This window comes from Polypterus senegalus, chromosome 17 (genome assembly GCF_016835505.1).
Source record: "Polypterus senegalus isolate Bchr_013 chromosome 17, ASM1683550v1, whole genome shotgun sequence".
In the NCBI taxonomy this organism is placed as follows: Eukaryota; Metazoa; Chordata; class Cladistia; order Polypteriformes; family Polypteridae; genus Polypterus; species Polypterus senegalus.
Window position 1 is genome coordinate 74,529,639 of NC_053170.1, and position 17,956 is coordinate 74,547,594.

The following is a 17,956-nucleotide window of genomic DNA, read 5'->3' on the forward strand; positions in this document are numbered from 1 at the left end:
CAAAGTGCATAGTAAAAGGTACATTAAAGAGAAATCAGCAAAAGAAACATAAGCATTTAAATCATTTGCAAAAAATAAACATATTTGTGAATTTCTTAGCATTATTTGTAGACCAAATAACTGAACAATAAAATCAATTAAAAGAAAAAAAAAAAAAAGATACACCGATTGTGAAGTAGCTTTGAATAAGCACCTGCAGACATGATAATCCCCAAGACTAAACTTGAAAACCACTGTCTACTGTTACTACTAATATTAAGTGGAGTTTTGAGAGGCACTTCAGATTTCTATTTTGACACGTTAGCTAATGTTCTGAGAAAAACGTGTCATTTATATTTTCATCTATAAATTTGTACTAATAATTGGCACTTCCCAAGTGTAAACCCTCTGTTATTTAATGCTCTACCACATCACAGTCTTTGAACTTCCAACTTCTGCTTGTTCTTATTTTCAACGTTCTAATTAAAGAGCGGCTGTTGTTGTAAGGAGTGGTCTGTGGATCTGTCCCTTAGTCCATCATCGCACTTGGTTGTTGTCTCAGACCACTTCAGCTTGAATCTGTTGCATGGAAATATTTTCTATGCAGCAGTCATATGATGGAGACACTGGGAATATTAAAAAGGGGAGTCTACAATACTGACTTTCCTTGAGCATTTGCAGTTTTGACCTTAAGACAGCCACTTCTTAGAGTTCCCCTTTCTCTGAATTTTAGCTTTGTTTTTCTATATTTTGAGTTTTGATTAGCAATTTGTATTTGCCCTTGTCTGTTTTGATCTCCTTTTCAATGTATTGCTCGGAATGATCAGCATTATTTTATGGGCATACACAGTCAGAAATGTTTCATAGAGTGATGTTCAATACTTTGTCCCACAAGCTTGTTCTTGCCTGTGGAGGAACCACTTCTATGAGCATGCTGACCACCTACGCATCTGACAGATGAAACCTGTTTCAATTTACTTTAAGTTGTTTTGACAAAAATTCCTTTTTCTAACAGGTGTGTCGCTTTCTAGTTGTAGGTATTTGTAAGATGGTATATGTTAGCATTGCAGTCATTCCTTAGATATGAGATCAAAATATAAGCAAAATCTTGAACTACTGCTCTTATTTAAATATTTACCGACAAGGGCAGGAACAGTAAAATAAATAACAATCTAAAATGCTTTACTAATAAAAGAAACTGTTACATTTTGAATATCAGTACCATGAGTCATTATTGGAGCTAATGCATAACTCATGATGCACATGTATATACAGTATGCATTTTGTATATCTGGTTCTACTGTATGTTTATGGTTACATGATATGCTGATAGAAAGGAATATTTCTCTTCATGACTCTAAGACTGGCATCAAGTGTATTTTAGAAGTTGAAGTACCGTTGGATCTACAATGGATTATCTTAAGGTGAATAATTTTGTTTTGCTATAGTTCCTTCCTTTTCAGACCTCTTTTTGCATCTAGTCTATTACCTTTGAATTCAATACATTTTCTCAGATTCCTACTTCAAAGCATATCAATAATAATCAGTCTATATCCAACTTCTCAGCCCCTAATGCACGATTTTTAGAGCCAGGGAAAAGCATCAGGAGAAGTCTCAACTGAAGGAATGGTATCTGTATGTTTCATTAAAGAAACAGAAATAAGACTTTATTCTTCTCAAAATAATGTTACTAACCTTAACCTGTTTATATCCTAACAAATTGTTCAACATTAAAACAACCTATTGTGAAGAATCCAATTTGTTTATGAGGTTTCAACATCACATTTTTAACAGTCAGTCTTACTGGAATCAATTTTATTTTGGCCAATAGTCTCTATATATTAGGTGCACTTTTAATTCATAATTAATTTTTACTTTGTAGCTAAAAATAATTTTTGACATGTCTTTAATATTTTGTTTTGCAAATCATGGTGTGTGTGTGGTGTAAATCTACTGTAGAGATGCATAGGATACATAATCTTTTTTAGACTCTGTTCTGTAAAGTACTGTTTTTGCTGCATATCCTTATTAGCCAGATTATTGTTCCACATTATAAAAGCCAGACACAGCGGTGTACTAAAAGAGAAAAGGCCAAAATAGGAAATCTGATCTGGTAGAGGTAATGTCATTTTCTAACCCACTTAATCCAGGTCAAGGTCGCAGGGGGAGGGAATTATGGAGCCTATCACAGCTAGCATAGGCCGCAAGGCAGAAACAAACCCAGGGTGCCAGTCCATCAGTTGGTGAACAGAAACTTTCAAATTGTGTGAACCAATTTAGAGTTGCCAATTTACCTAAACTGAATATCTTTGAACAGTGAGAGGAAAGCAGAGAACACTGAGGCATGGGGAGAACATGTACACTCCACACAGGGAGGACATGGGTCACAAACACCGGTCTCCATAGTGCGAGAGAACAGTGCTATGCATGCGCCACCATGCCACTCTGATACAGTTTATCCAGCAGACAGCGCTCGCTCCCTGGGAATGAGTTGTTTCGTGATTTTGGCACGTTACATAACCCAAATCTATATAGATATAATATAAAAAGGCGATACCCCTCCCTTAGTAATACAGCAGTAAGAAATCACATAGGAGAAATGACTTAGCTTTGTTTAATGATGGCTTATGCTGCAAAACAGATGAAGGAACACACTGGCAAGAACCCAGTTCGGGAGTGGGGGCCAGATGTGTACAGTCTGCCATTTTCGCCATTGCAGTGGAAGGATTTTCAGGATCGGATGACATTATGTCCCAATCGTCTGTTGGCTTCAAAGGTGTGCCAGGCAATGTTCCAAGGCTTTATTTTCTTTCTTCACGTGCAGGTCCCCACTTAGATGAATCATGCAATTCCAAACAAGGCAGAAGAGGATACAGTTTCATGCTGACTTTGACAAACAAAAATATTATACAACAGTCCTCAGTCTGACTGCCCACTTCCCAGTTGTTTCTATCTGTCGTGTCTTATAATGTTCTTCTAACTATTCTATATGGTGAATCCCTGTGCTAAATCTGGCTCTGTGTCAACTGTGCATGTGAGTAGAAAAAAGCAGATTTATAAAATATATTTGCACAGAGTATAGTGCCATATTAAAGTTATGCTTATTACATATAGTAAATGTATTTTCAAAATATAAAGTATTAAACAATTTATATAATAATTGTTGATATTAATAAGTCTCTTTGAATGGAACATAAGTAAAAGCAAGCAAATTAGGATTCAAGGAAATACAAGAATTATTTACAGGCTGTGACAAGCAATTCTATTTAAGGATTTACTACACGAAAAATGACACTGAAGAGCTGCAGACCAGGGTTTGGTTTGTAGCCATTCATTTATCACAAACAGACTTAAAATAATTAAAGTAAAAAATCCTGGAATGTATAAAAAGTTTATTACATGTGTAAAAATGGTATGAAAGCATTTAAAGTTAAGCAAATAATGAGGCAAAATAAACAAAGATTTTGAGGAATATCACAACAATGAAGGAATGAATTATCACCGTTTTTTTAATGGAGTACAAAAAAATTCTTAGTTCGAAATTGAATTTTGATGCTCAAGAATGGCAGCATGGTGGTGCAATGGGTAGCGCTGCTGCCTCACAGTTAGGAGACCCAGGTTCACTTCCCAGGTCCTCCCTGCGGGGAGTCTGCATGTTCTACCTGTGTCAGCGTGGGTTTCCTCTGGGTACTCTGGGTTCCTCCCACAGTCCAAAGACATGCAGGTTAGGTGCATTGGCGATCCTCAATTGTCCATAGTGTGTGGGTGGGTGTGTGTGTGTGTGCCCTATGGTGGGCTGGCACCCTGGCTGGGGCTTGTTTCCTGCCTTGCACCCTGTGATGGCTGGGATTGGCTCCAGCGGACCCCTGTGACCCTGTTGTTAGGATATAACGGGTTGGATAATGGATGGATGGATGCTCAAGAATACACATGTACTCTGCTAGGCAGAATGGCTTATTGTTATTTTTCTTAACCGATTACACAGTATATTTAGAGAAACATGAATCTATTCACTCAACTATTTTCCAGCTTAATTTCATTTCAGTTCAGCTCTGCATATGCTTTAAAGCAAAAATGAGAGGGCACACCTTGTTTGATGTATGCTTGTCATCTCTGCAGTTTTATGCCTGTTCTTTAGGTAAATGTTATATTGTTATAAAGAATTTGGCTTACATATCCATTATGTACACACAGGCACTTGAGGCAGTGAATAGTCGACTGAGAGAACTTTACCCTGACAGTGAGGAGCTATTTGACATTGTTCTTATGACCAATAACCATGCACAAGTTGGAGTTCGCCTCATCAACACCATCAACCATTACAGTAAGTCTTTCCACTGACTTCCCTCACAAGAAACCAATGCCTGTAAACAAAAGTGTTTTCATTCTGATTATGTGCTCTGATGTGGCTGTGTTATGAAATGTAGGATGAATGGAATACTTGGCAGCAAAGGCTGAGACAAAATGATGCTGATATTGCATAGAAAGAGTGCAACATGATATATGTAAATAGATCAAAAAGTTATAAGAATCATGGAGGTACAGTAAATGTACAGCCAAAGGAAGCACACACAGCAGTTACATTCAACCATCTGCTACACACTGATAAGAAAAAGGATAGCTTCCAGAATGGAAAACAAAAAAAAAAAAACAGCTCAAGAAATTAATAGAGAAGAAATTGGAGTCTGTTGGGCTTATTCCAATTACTGAAGCTGAAGCAAAAAAGCAAACATTTTTCAGATGAAGAATCAGATGGTGTAGAGGCTTTATAGAACTCCACTGGAAAATCTGAGCACTGCCAGTTCTCATTCTCATTTCTAGAACTGTAAGGTAAATTGTTGGCCACAGCAGGGTATGTTCAGCATCTTGAATTAATTCAGTTTCCAAGAACCTTGGTCATGTGCTATATTGCCTAACTGAATTTACTTAATATAAATAATCCCCTAAATTGTAAAATATTATTTTGTATTCTCTTTGGGAATAGTGTCAGCATTGACGTAAATTGAAATATTTGTTGTTAAGATCAACTATATATTTTTAAAGAAAAAATTATAAATCTTTCTGTTCTCTGAATTCACAGACTTATTCATTGAGAGGTTCTGTATGACAGGTGGAAAGAGCCCCATTGGTTATCTCAAGGCCTATCATACCAACCTGTACCTCTCAGCTGATGCAGAGAAGGTGCGAGAAGCTTTGGAAGAGGGTGAGTAAAGATTTGGGTGCCAAAATAGAAACATAACAAATATACAATGGCTCTTATATTATATTAAAGCATTCATTCATTGATTTTTTTACTTGTTTTTTGTACCAGAAGGTTATTGAAAAAAGATCCAATCTCAACACCTACATATTCATGCCAGGATGATTTAAACTATTTTCTTCTAATTCCATTCTGTTTTTTATATTATAAAAATGTATATTTACATGATAATTTAAGAGAAAGCCAATCAGTCCATGAGTTTTGCTTAAAAAAAAAAAAACAAACCAAACAGGAAAAAGATAACAAGAGACCATGGGAAATAACTGACTCCTTTGCACTGGAGAATTATAGTTGCATTCTTTGCTTAGAAAGAACAAACACATCTGTTCCCATTTAGAGTGTCAACAGCAAATTTCACAAATGTAAAAACCTTGTATTCTGTTCCTATCCATTTGTACTTTATGTTTGTTTAAATTCAAAGTTATTTTAACTACAATTTCCAGTTTGCAGTTGTCAAATGTTAACACTTAATTGTATGACTATCCATCAAAAATGCACACAGTTATCCCCCATCCTTTTTTAGCCTATATAGGTCCATTTTATGTTGGCTTTCTTTGCAGTCAAGTCTCTTTATTCCCACGATTAGATATCTTACTTTTTTTTTAACCCTTTCAAGGGCAGTACAGTATACAGTACATTACAGTAGACAGTAAACATATACATGTTGCCCAGATTCACTTACAATACTCTGATAAGTTCCAATGTGGTGTAACTCTTCACTATTACTGTCCCTTCTCAGATTTAGACTTCACTGTTTTGGAGTTGAGTACTTGCACACTAGTTAGTGGTGCTTCTTCACAGCTACAGCATCCTGGTTTTAACAAGCTGGTATGACAGCAAGTATTGATGTGTGCATCTGTGTACCATGTAATTAATAAACTGGCATCCTGTAAAGACTTGGTTTCTACCTTCTCTCAATGCCCCTAGGATGGGCACTGATTCCCCATGTCATTCACTTTGATGAATGGATTAAAAATTGATGGATTGAAGGGTGTTCTACAAATAAAATCAAGCATTCTGTTAGGCTCACTGCCCTACACATTGATGGGGAACGGTCCAGTACTTATCCCAGGTTGTTCCTGTAAAAGCTTCAGACTGCATGTGAAAAATGTAAACTACTACATCCAGTACTACCTTACCAAACTAATTTTAAGCAACATCTTCATATTTGTGTTTATTCATCCTGCAGCTTGATCTTTCTAGGTAGCAACTACTTGGGTATACTTTAAATGCTTATGCCATGAGTGTTCAAACTTCTTGTACTTGACAAAAAAAAATAAGACACAATACAGGTTTATATTGTGGGCCCTGTGAAATACCACTGTAGACTTTCTTTCCTAGGAGGAAGTATACCACCCTAGAACAGTGCCTGACAGTTAATTTAAACAATCAAGTCTGTCCCATCAAATACTGTTGTCAATGTCAAAACTGCACTGCAGCCTGACAGCACAGGCACTGTAGCATTTCTTGCATTGCAGGGTACTAGAATGTCATTGACAGCTTAGGTTAAGGTTGTTTCCGAACTGTGTCTTGAATGCATTAGTTTTTAATTTGGGGCATTTTTGGTTTCATTCTGATATGTTATTAATATATATTTCTTGTTGTTTTGATTTCGTTCTCCCTGTAGCATCATTGTGCTGCCACTTTGTGTCCATGTTTTTGTATACAGTAGGTGCTGGTATTTTCCAATGGTAAATTCAAGGATATTACCGATTTATGGCCAGCACATAAGCAACTTATTATGTCAGTACAACTGTTCAATATAGGGGACTTTGCTGTATGCAAATTAATACATTCAAGCTTTGAGCTGATCTGCCACAGGAACAAAATTGGTAGGCACCAGGGAAACTGAGAAGAACCAGCAGATGGAAATATAAAACAAAACACAACCTGGGTTTTGTAACAAGAAAGACAGAACAATCTTGTGTCAAAACCCAGTATGTAAACTGAAAATCAAAGTCTCAAGAAACTAGCATGAAGTTTAAAAATATAATATGTCAAGAATCACTCACTAAAGTCTTTGTTAAGTACATCCACAAATTGGGACAATGGCCTACTTACACTGGCACTTTAAATACTATCAGAACATCACTAAGCATGGTGGAACCCACTAAAAAATAAAATGATGTCTCAGTAAATTCAAAACATAATAAAATAATAATTCCCAAACGAAACATAAGTAAAAATGAAAGTAAAACTAAGTTTATTATAGTTCAAAATCCAAATTTAAAAATAAAATTTCAAAAACAAAAACATTTAAACTCAAGAATAATCAGCAAATTTAGTAACATACATGACATTACCAAAGAAAAGGAAGAATGCAGTGGGAGACTAGTGCTGGATAAAAATAGGAAAAGAACTACTACTTTTGACTTTTGTAGGTTAATGTTTTGTTTTGTTTTATTTAGTTTTCCTCAAGCAACGTGTTGACAGATTATTGACAATTTCTGTATATTACCTCTACTAATCAACCCTGACTTTTTCTCCTAGTGATTCCTAAAAGAAAGACCTTTGAAATCTCTGTTACTCGCTAAAACACTTGTTCCTTTTGACCTCCTATTCATTCTATTGGGCATGTTTATGGCCAGTGTAAAATTTATATTTAAGGATTTTCTATTTTAAAAATGTTCCCCATCACCGAGGCTCAATTTCATTTAATGCTTCACTGTGATCATTGTTCTACTTAACTGGCTCTCCAATTACCCTGAGAGAATTTTTAAAATTTATGTAATTCTTACTGAGAATGCCAACAAGCCAAGGTAACAGGCAATACAAGACAAAAAATTCCAGTGCTAACTGTAGGGTTTATGAGCATGATTAAAGAGGATATTAGGAAAGCTAAAACACAATTTGGGAGAAATATTATGGTAAAAGTGAAAGATGAGTCACTTTTTAAAGTAATAAAAATAAAAACAAAAAGTGAAGAAGGTCATGGAGCATATTAGAAATTATAAGAGTGAACTAAAGTGTACAGACATTGAAATAGTGAATGCAATTGTACGTTGTGGAAATTCTGATGGACTGGAGGTTAGAGGATATTATCCCATTATATAAAAAGTTTGATCAGGTTGATTCAAGTAACTGTAAGCAAGTAAGCTTAGTATGGATTGTGAGTAAATTAATAGAAGCAACTATTAAAAAAGTAGTGAGAATCACATGGCAAGAACAGGTGTATTAGCAAAGAGTCAAAATTGGTTTAAACAGGGGAAGACTGTGTTTCACTTATTTACTAGAATTCTGTGATGAAGCAACAAAAACATACAGTCAGGTAGGTGCAAATGATATTATCATCTTGATTTCCTAACAAACTTTTGATATGGTCCCACATGAAAGACTGCTTATCAAACTAAAAGAAGTGGGAATTCAGGGCATAGCATGTAGGTGGGCACAAAACCAGCTTGAACACTGAACAAAAGGGTATAGTGAAAGAATTTTTTTCAAAATTAGGTTATGTGAAATGTGGTGTTTCTCAGGAATCAGTACTGGGCCCACTTCTCCTTTTAATATAAAAATGACCTGGATGAGAAAATAAATAATAAGCTGGTTATGCTTGCAGATGATACCAAACTGCAGTAGGTGAAATGGAGGATAATGCAGAGTCACACTTATCATTATAGAGGGACAAAATACAGGACTGGGCAGATTTGTGTAAGCTGAAATTTAATGTAAACTAGCTGAAATACCCAGCGTTGCCCGGGAGGAAAATAAAGTGTTTTTTTAATTGTTTGAGAAAAATATAATAAAAAAAAACAACTTTAAAAATAAACATAAATTAACAAACAATGAAGACTCACTAATGTGCTTGTTTTACAGTTTTGTATGTATGTTATCATCCAGTTGACACTTTGAACCAGCCAACTCTATTTAATTTCAAAAGCAACAGGCGTGAGGTGGCGGTTAAACATAAAGAATGCCAGCAGTCACCTCCATTTCACCCTCTGGTGATCGTTCCAAGTGTTAACTGGATGATAACATGCATACATGACCGCAAGATCACCACCCACCGTACCCAGAAGGGGGTGGGTTAGGGTTCATTTCCCCCTACAGTATTTTAAGTCGACCAATGAAAAACATCGCTCCAGCCATTTGGAAGTGATGCTGGAATGTACAGTATATACATATACACACGCGCATACATTGACTTAATGAAACAGGACAAACTTTAAAATTCAATAGACATTAGACAATAGACATTAGACACTATATCTGATCGTGATCAGCTCTGATGGGAAAGCGTTCCCGTGGGGAGAAAAGCACATTGCCATGATATCTCTGGCAGTCAGCAGCTACCCTGTAAAACACATGTAGCTCTGATCTTTCTCTTAAAAACATCAAACGTTACTCGTTAACAATCTGTAGATGATAATGTCTGCTGAACAAATAGGTATCGCCAGCTAAGCAGAGGCAAGGTGCACCGCAACACATGGTGAGACGTAGACCAACTCAAACAGAGGTTGCCGAGTGAATGAGGAAGGCCCCGCCCCCTGCTTTTGGCCCACAGCCACTCTGTTGGATTTGCATAAATACATTGGTACTGCAAGCAAACTATGGTACTTAGTGCGATGAGAGAAGTCACAAAATCAACCGGAAAGTTCAAGCAAATTATGGAAAACAACCAGATCTAAATCCGCAAAGTAATTCTCTCATGAAAAGCGGAGAGACATACAGACAGAATGTGCTTGGACCATGAAATTTTTAAAACCGTTTCTAAGCGAGCACCTATAGGCCAAAGGTAACCTACATTCCAAATTTTAAGTCTCAAGTTATCATGGTTCGGGAGATTTCGTGATGATTGAGTCAGTGGTATTTGATTTATATATATATATATATATATATATATACAGTAGAGTCTCGCTTATCCGACATAAACGAGCCGGCAGAACATCGGATAAGCGAAAATGTCGGATAATGGGAGGTGTTAAGAAAAAGCCTATTAGACGTCAAACTATGTTAGAATTTTACGAACCTAATACAGTGGAACCACAGTTCATGAACATCTCTGAACATGTACAAATCGGGTTATGACCAAAAAGTTCGCCAAACTTTTGCATCTGTTCACGACCACACACTAGGTATACGAATGAGCCAGTTTCCCTTTCGGTTTGTGCGCGCCGATGATTTCAGCACGTGTTCAGTCTCTCCCTGTGAATTCCCTGTGCAGCAAGAGAGAAAGAGCGCGAGAGAGAGAGACACAGACAGACACGCACACACACACACACACGCATGCGCGAGAGAGACACAGGCAGGCACATGCACACACACATGCGAGAGAGACAGGCAGGTGCACGCACACACACACATGCACGCGCAAGAGAGACACAGGCAGGCGCACGCATGCACACGAGTGAGAGAGACACAGGCGCGCACACACACGCGAGCGAAAGAGACACAGGTGCGCACACACACACCAGAGAGGGCTGGCCATATAATCCACTGTAATCATGTTTTACAACAAAACAGAAAAAATTTACTGAAAAAAAGAACTGCGTTTTTGTGGTGGGATGTCGGATAATACAGAATGTTGGATAAGAGAAGGTTGCATAAGCGAGACTCTACTGTATATAGATTTATATATAAATATATATACTAACTGTGTAAGATCCTAGAAAGTATTGAAATCGTCAGAACTACTCTGGGTATCTCTCTCCTAGGAGGATTCGTGTTGCTCGAATCATGTGTAAATTAGCAGCTAAGTGACTGTCTTTCTTAGGAGGTTTCCTTTTGCCGGTGTGCTGGCCTTACTTGCGTATCCTCGGAGCTGGAGCCCTCACCTTGACTCTACGTCTCACTTTCAGACTGAAACGACACACACACTTGCACACGTAGAACTCTATTTAATTTCAAAAGCAACAGGGGCGTGCAGTGGTGGTGCTCAAACATAAAGAATGCTGGAAGTCAGCTTCAGTTTGCCCTCTGGTGGTCATTCCGAGTGTCAACTGAATGATAACATGCATACAACACCATAAGATCACCCCCCTCCCTACCTAGAAGGGGGTGGGTTAGGGCTGATTTCACCCTACAGTATTTTTAGTTGTCCATTGAGAAAAATGTGTACCAAGTTTCATGAAAATCGCTCCAGCTGTTTGGAAGTGATGCTGGAACATATATACATACACATATTGACTTTTATATACATAGATAAATGTAAGGTATTTACTTCTAAAAAGTAGAAATGTAAGATTTGAATACACAATTGGAGGTTTCTAGGAAACTCAAAAATACACCTTAAAGAAGGACCTTGATATCATAGTGGACTTGACACTTTTAAAATGCTGCAAGTACATGTGGATGTCATAGTGTATTTGCCAAATCGTACATATTTTCATGAGTTTAGAGAGTAGTGTAAAAGAAATTAGTTATGTGGTTAATTTTTCCATGAAATAATAAGTAAAGAAATCTTTTTACAATTTAAGAGAAATCATTAGTAATTTGCAATGGATCTCTTTCTCTGAGTAAGTGCCCCAGCTCTGCACATAATACTTATAATACATTCCACAATGTATGTTTCACAAAAAATAAATAAGTGATAAAAATGATATATGTACATTAATTAATAAAACATGCTATAGAGCAGTATTTCAGCAAGGACTTTGACTTTTCTGTAAGACAAGATGCAGGACCTGGGCTCAGGCTCTTATGTGACAGTTCAGTTATCAGAACTTATCAAACCAGGCATCTTCAAAACAGCCAGCCATCTTGTCAGTTAATGTCATCATGAGGATATGGGAGAAATTATGCACCCAACTGTCAAACTGGCTGAAATTAAGCCAGCTGCCAAACATATGTGACCGGAAGGGCAATGAGGGCAGACAGCACTCAACATAATCTGCAGCTGGGATAATTCACAGGAAACCCAGTCTTCATTCAAAGTTATTTTAGGATATAGAGTAAGCTGTCTTACAAATGTATTAACAACAGACAATGATAACAATTGAGCATTAGGATGGAAGTTTGTCTGGTTTTATTATTGATTGGAAACCCAAAGAATCACATGTCTTTACCTTTCTCGTATCATAGCCCTTCTATATGTCTCGATATCCACAACAAGCCCTTTATTTGTTTATACTCAGGGCCAGGATGGGTGAGGGGTAGAGACTTCCAGCTGAATCAAAGCACATTAAAGCTTGGTCTCTCATTAAAACTTAAGTAAGGCAAAACTAAGTGATCACAGTCATTGTCTCAGAAATTGCTCAGCAGCCCATACATTTTGTTTGCTAAAATTTAGATCTAAACACACAAAATAAAAATGAGCAAAACTGTGGGTACAAGAATTGCCATCTTAGGCTTTGTGATTTTGATTGTATCATATTTAAGATTTCTGGAAAGAAAAAGTCTACCCCATCTTTCCGGAAATGTTTGGCTTCACTCCTGTAGTATCCTCTCACCTTCAGTGCTACTTTATCATTTTTACATTGTTTACTGTTCTAGTTATTTACTTGACTAACTAATGATTTAGTTAAGACTGTGCTATTAATATAAATTATTTCTTCTTCTTGATAGGAATAGCAGCAGCAACTATCTACAGCCCAGACAAGGTAGTGGAAGTGTCAGACACCCAGCTTCGTGTAGCTTTTGATGGCGATGCTGTACTCTTTTCTGATGAATCAGAGCAGATTGTGAAAGCACACGGGCTTGACAAGTTCTTCGAGCATGAGAAGGCACACGAGAACCACCCACTTGCACATGTAAGTGATACACCTCTTTACACAATATAGAAACTCACTGTCTCAAATGATACTACCTCCAAAAAAATGTGAATTCATTCACTGAGGATTTAAACTTAATGGTGAAGTAGGACGTCTATCATGGAGGAGACTAAAATATTTTAATATTATGAAACATGTTGATATGCAGTAACAAATTTTCTGAAACAAGAGTAAAGATGGTATGGCAATTAAGATGTACTGCTAGTGCACACATTAGGGCAAAGAGATACAGGAGAGTTTGCAAACATGAAGAAATCAGGCTAGGAAAATACAGAAGAAAAGATAACCTTCCATTTTCACATTAAAAAAACAACTTACTTCTGTCTTTTCTCTGCTATAACCATTCCCACCCTGCAGTTGGAAATCACTCTAGATATTGCCAGACTTATTAAGCTTTCTAACAGCTGCAAAGTCTTATATAATCAATAGTTACAAGGTAAATATAAAAGTTCTAGTCCATTGTTAAAAAGCCAGACTAAAGTAGAAGACATTGCATTTATGGAGTGCTTTGCAAGACACTTAACGTGGTTTACATTGAGAGGGGTGAACTATTTCAACCACCACAAATGTGCAGCATCCACCTAAGTAAATAAGTAAGTAATGCATTAACAATTACTTGCCTTACGTTACTGGTAGTAGTATCAAGAATAAAATAAATGAATTGGATTTATGTGAAGCTCCACATTACTATAATATAACAGGAATAACAGATACCTGGCTAAATAAACAGAGATGGGGATGAGAATAATATAGATGTTTGCATTATTTAGAAATGAGAGGTACAACTGAAAAGGTGGAGGAGCATTATTATTATTTCTGTGAAATAAGGTCTGAATGCAAATCTTTTTTAATTAGATGGTCAGCCATAACTTAGTGAGAATGTTAGGATTCGACTAGAAAATATTAGAGATCCAGGCCTTATACAGTATTAACTCCTAATACAGACATTAGTTTCAATTTCTACCTTTAGAATATTATAAAAAAACAGCAACTTCAGAAAGGTATGTTTTAGTCATGGACTTAATTACGCCAATATTATCTTGGCTAGCCTTACAAATTGCAGATAACAAGAACAGAAGATTTGGGAGGTAATCAGTGACAGTTTTAAAACAACATGTTAACACACCAACAAGGGGAGAAGCCTGTCTAGATTTAGTATATTGAAATAACAGAATATGATTAAGGGGATATGTGTAATTAAAAAACTAAGGAAATCTAATGACTATAATATAATATAGTGTTTACAATGTTTTGGCAGAGTTAATTTATAAAAACTAGAACATTTGAGTATAATTTTATCTGAGCAAAGTTTGAGCAGATGTAGCAAAGCCTAAATAGCATAATTGGAATACGCTGTTAAAGCAATACTTGTCCCCAACATGAAGTTTTTATATGTAATTTGTAGTAAAGGCTGAGAAAAAATTTTAATCTCATGTTTTCATACAAATGAAAAAAAGTTTATGATATGATACATGCAAATGGAGACCAATACTGTACAATGACAGACCATCTATAAAACATCTATGCAAAAAAGAAAAAACAAAACCTCATGTTAATGATGTCACTAATCTGTCAGTTTTTTGATAAAATAATTTTAAATAAATCTGGAAAAATTAGCACAGATCATAAACAGGAAACATAAGTCCACATAGGACTGCCATTTTGAACTCTTGACCAATGAATGAGGGGAGTAAGTAACACATAAAGAAATAGGATTTTTATGTGTATTCCTTTAAGTATGGGACAGCAGAGGAAGTTTAGAAGCAGTAAGGAATTAAAGAGAACTTGGTGATGGATGAATAATGAGATGAAATAGAATTTCTAAAAGAAAAACAGCTGTGTAAGGCACGTAAGAAGTCATAAGTCACTATGTGACTCTTCAATTCCACCCGGGGGGTAAACATTAATATTATACAAAATTATTGTCTATCTGTTATACCTTCATTGTTATCACTCTTTAATTTAATATTGTTCTTTATCAGTATGCTGCTGCTGGAGTATGTGGATTTGCCCTTGGGATTAATAAAGTACCCTATCTATCTGTCTATCTATCTATCTATCTATCTATCTATCTATCTATCTATCTATCTATCTATTGTGAAAAAGGCGCTATATAGCGCCCTTGAACCCTCAGGGATGACTCCAAATAACGGGTAAAAGTCTAATACTTTTTATTGCGACTCACAGTGCACCAAGCACCTTCCACACTACTCATATATTTTAACCAACACTATAAACACAATAACCTCTCCTCCTCGCCCAGACACTTCGCCCTCCTACCTCCCAGCTCAGCTCATTGTCTGGACTGAGGCACCGTCCTTTTATAGCCCCTGACCCGGAGGTATTCCTGTCCCGACAGTCCATAGTTCCTTACTCCTTCCGGGTCAGGACAATCAGTCCTTTTCTTTAACCCGGGAGCACGTCGTTCCTTCCTGTCACGTGACCATGACGTACTCCCGGGTCATAGGGCATAAAAGAGCCCATAAGCCCCCCCACAGCGACTCCTGGTGGCCCCCAAGGTATCCAGCAGGGTTGTGTAAAAATACTACAAGGTCCATAAGGCCCTGCTGGACCTCGGGGCACGATTCTGCTGTCGGGAGAGCTCCTGCTGGAGGCCTGGAGGTGCGGACCGGCATGGAAAGCCGGCAATCCTCCACACTATCTATCTATCTGCAGTGTTAACTGTAAGGGCATATGTGAGTTTGAGAGCAATGGTGAAAAATTACTTTAGAAAGGCTAAAAAGCAGCTTGAGTGAAATACTACTACAGAAACAGTGAAAGTAACCCAATGAGTTTTTTTTCATTGTTTTAGTAGCAATAGAAAGGTGAAGGAGGAGAGTGGTGCTAACATTAATGGAGAGAAAAATACACAGAAAGTGAAATGGCAAGTGCTTTAATTTTTGTTTACATGTGGAAATATGTCAATAACTTTAAACAGTAACCAGAGTTATTAAAGAGGTACTTAGTGATTTGGAAATTATAGAGGGAGAGGTGGTGCTCAGTTTAAATAGACTGAAATCTAACAGATTACTAAGACCACATAAAATGTATCCTTGAATGGTTAAGGAGGCTAGTAAGCTTACATATAAACCCTTGACCAATTCCTAAAGATTGAAACTAGCAAACATTATCCCTTTTGTATAAAAAGGTGATTCGACTGATCCTAGTGCATATAAGACGCTAACCTAAACAAGCATCACAACTAAATAAATGGAAGCAACAAAGGATAAGATTATAAACAACAAGCCATTTAAGTTTGAAGATGACATCAATCTATGAGGAGCAGCAGATAATGTAGAATCAACTTGATTTTACATTACTGGACAGCATGCCAACTTGATCATATTTGAGGTAGATGGAATTTAAGATAAGCAGATTTAAGGTATTACAGTAGGAAGTAAAAATGTTAGATTTCAATACACATTGAGGGGTTTAAAACTTGAAAGTACTGCTTATAAGAATCTAAGAGTCATAGTGGACTGATCACTTTCTATCTCAAGATAGCACACAGAAGCTATCAACAAAGCCAACAGAATGTTAGATTATACGGTATATCATGATGTGTGGATCAAAAGTCTTGGGAGGATATGCTTAACTTATATAGCACATTAATGGGTCCTTATCCAGAATACTGCATACAGTGTTGGTCTCCATATTACAAAAAAAGACATATAAGTACTACAAAAATCCTGAGGGAAGCAACTAGACGGATACCGGGACAATGAAGTATAAGCTGCAAGGAAAGACTGAAGAATCTGGACCTGTTCAGTTTAAGCAAACAGAGATGAAGAGAAGGCTTGATTGAAGTGTTCAAAATTATGAAGGGAACTAGTACAGTTGATCCAAGCTGGTGCTTTAAAATAAACTGTTCAACAAGAACATGGGGACATGGTTGGACATTTTTTAAGGATATATTTTATGCAAAGGTTAAAAATATTTTCTTCACACAAAAAACTATAGACATTTGGAATAAACTACCAAGTAGTTTGGTGGAAATTAAAACATTAGAAATCTTCAACTCTCAACTTGATGTTATTGGGAGTGAATGGGATTGACAAGCTTGTTGGGCTCAATGGCCTGTTCTCATTACAATATTTTCATTGTTTTAATGTTCTAATCAAAGACAAGGGTTACCTTACTGGATCAGCGTCTCCAGTCAGAATAGTCAGGAGTTGCACATACTGCCGTTATATAAAAAGTTTTGAAGATTACACCTTTGTCTGCTGCAGTCATAACACCTGCTGGTGCAGTTTGTTTTCCTAAAAAGATCACCTCCAACACTCCTTACTCTCACTGAAAGAAAAAGGGCCGACTGTATGCTTCGCTGTCATTCAACAGTGGTCACAAGTTATCCCAACCAAGATACAAAGAATCTGTGATGGCTTTCTCATGGTTCTATTGTTTGGAGGCTATTTCCATCTCCTTCCATACATGATAAATAGTTTTCTTATCATGGTGACCAAAGACATGCACAAAGGGCAAATATGTTACACTCAAATGTGTTAAACATTACAGCATAAAATGAAACTGAATGAAACTTCAAATAATATTATGGCTCATTAATTCATACATTCATTCATTTTCATTTTCATTTTTTCCGCTTGTCTAGATGTCAGTCATGGTCGCAACAAACTGAGCTGAGCTGGCCACTCCATCCTATTCTCAGCAAATTCTTTTAACTCTTCCTGTGAGTCTTCCACATCAGTGAAGGCATATAAACTCCAGTCTAGAAGGAACTTAGTTGTACTCTATAGTGAGGAACAAAGCACATGCATGCAAAATGTAAGAAAATAATTTCAAAATAGGCAACATACCTATGATGAAGAAATTAAGAAATAATTATTTTTGTGCATGAGCATATGCATGTATATGCTGCAGAGTATACATTTCCAATTAATTGTTGGGTTTTGCCTCACACCTGATACTTATAGATATCTTACAGCTTCAAAAGACCCTGTAACAACATACTGTATTCCTGTCTTCAAAAAAATGGGAGTGGAAAGAATATAAA

At 36.7% G+C, this 17,956-nt stretch overlaps 1 protein-coding gene across 1 annotated transcript in view; it reads left to right on the forward strand.

Moving 5' to 3' along the window:
* Window positions 1-17,956, forward strand: part of LOC120517477 (cytosolic 5'-nucleotidase 1A-like) — a 56,066-nt gene that overhangs the window by 23,718 nt on the left and 14,392 nt on the right. Inside the window, exons 3-5 of the mRNA XM_039739822.1 lie at window positions 4,174-4,303; window positions 5,060-5,182; window positions 12,740-12,924. Coding sequence (XP_039595756.1) covers window positions 4,174-4,303; window positions 5,060-5,182; window positions 12,740-12,924 — 438 coding nt within the window. The remainder of the gene's footprint in view (window positions 1-4,173; window positions 4,304-5,059; window positions 5,183-12,739; window positions 12,925-17,956) is intronic.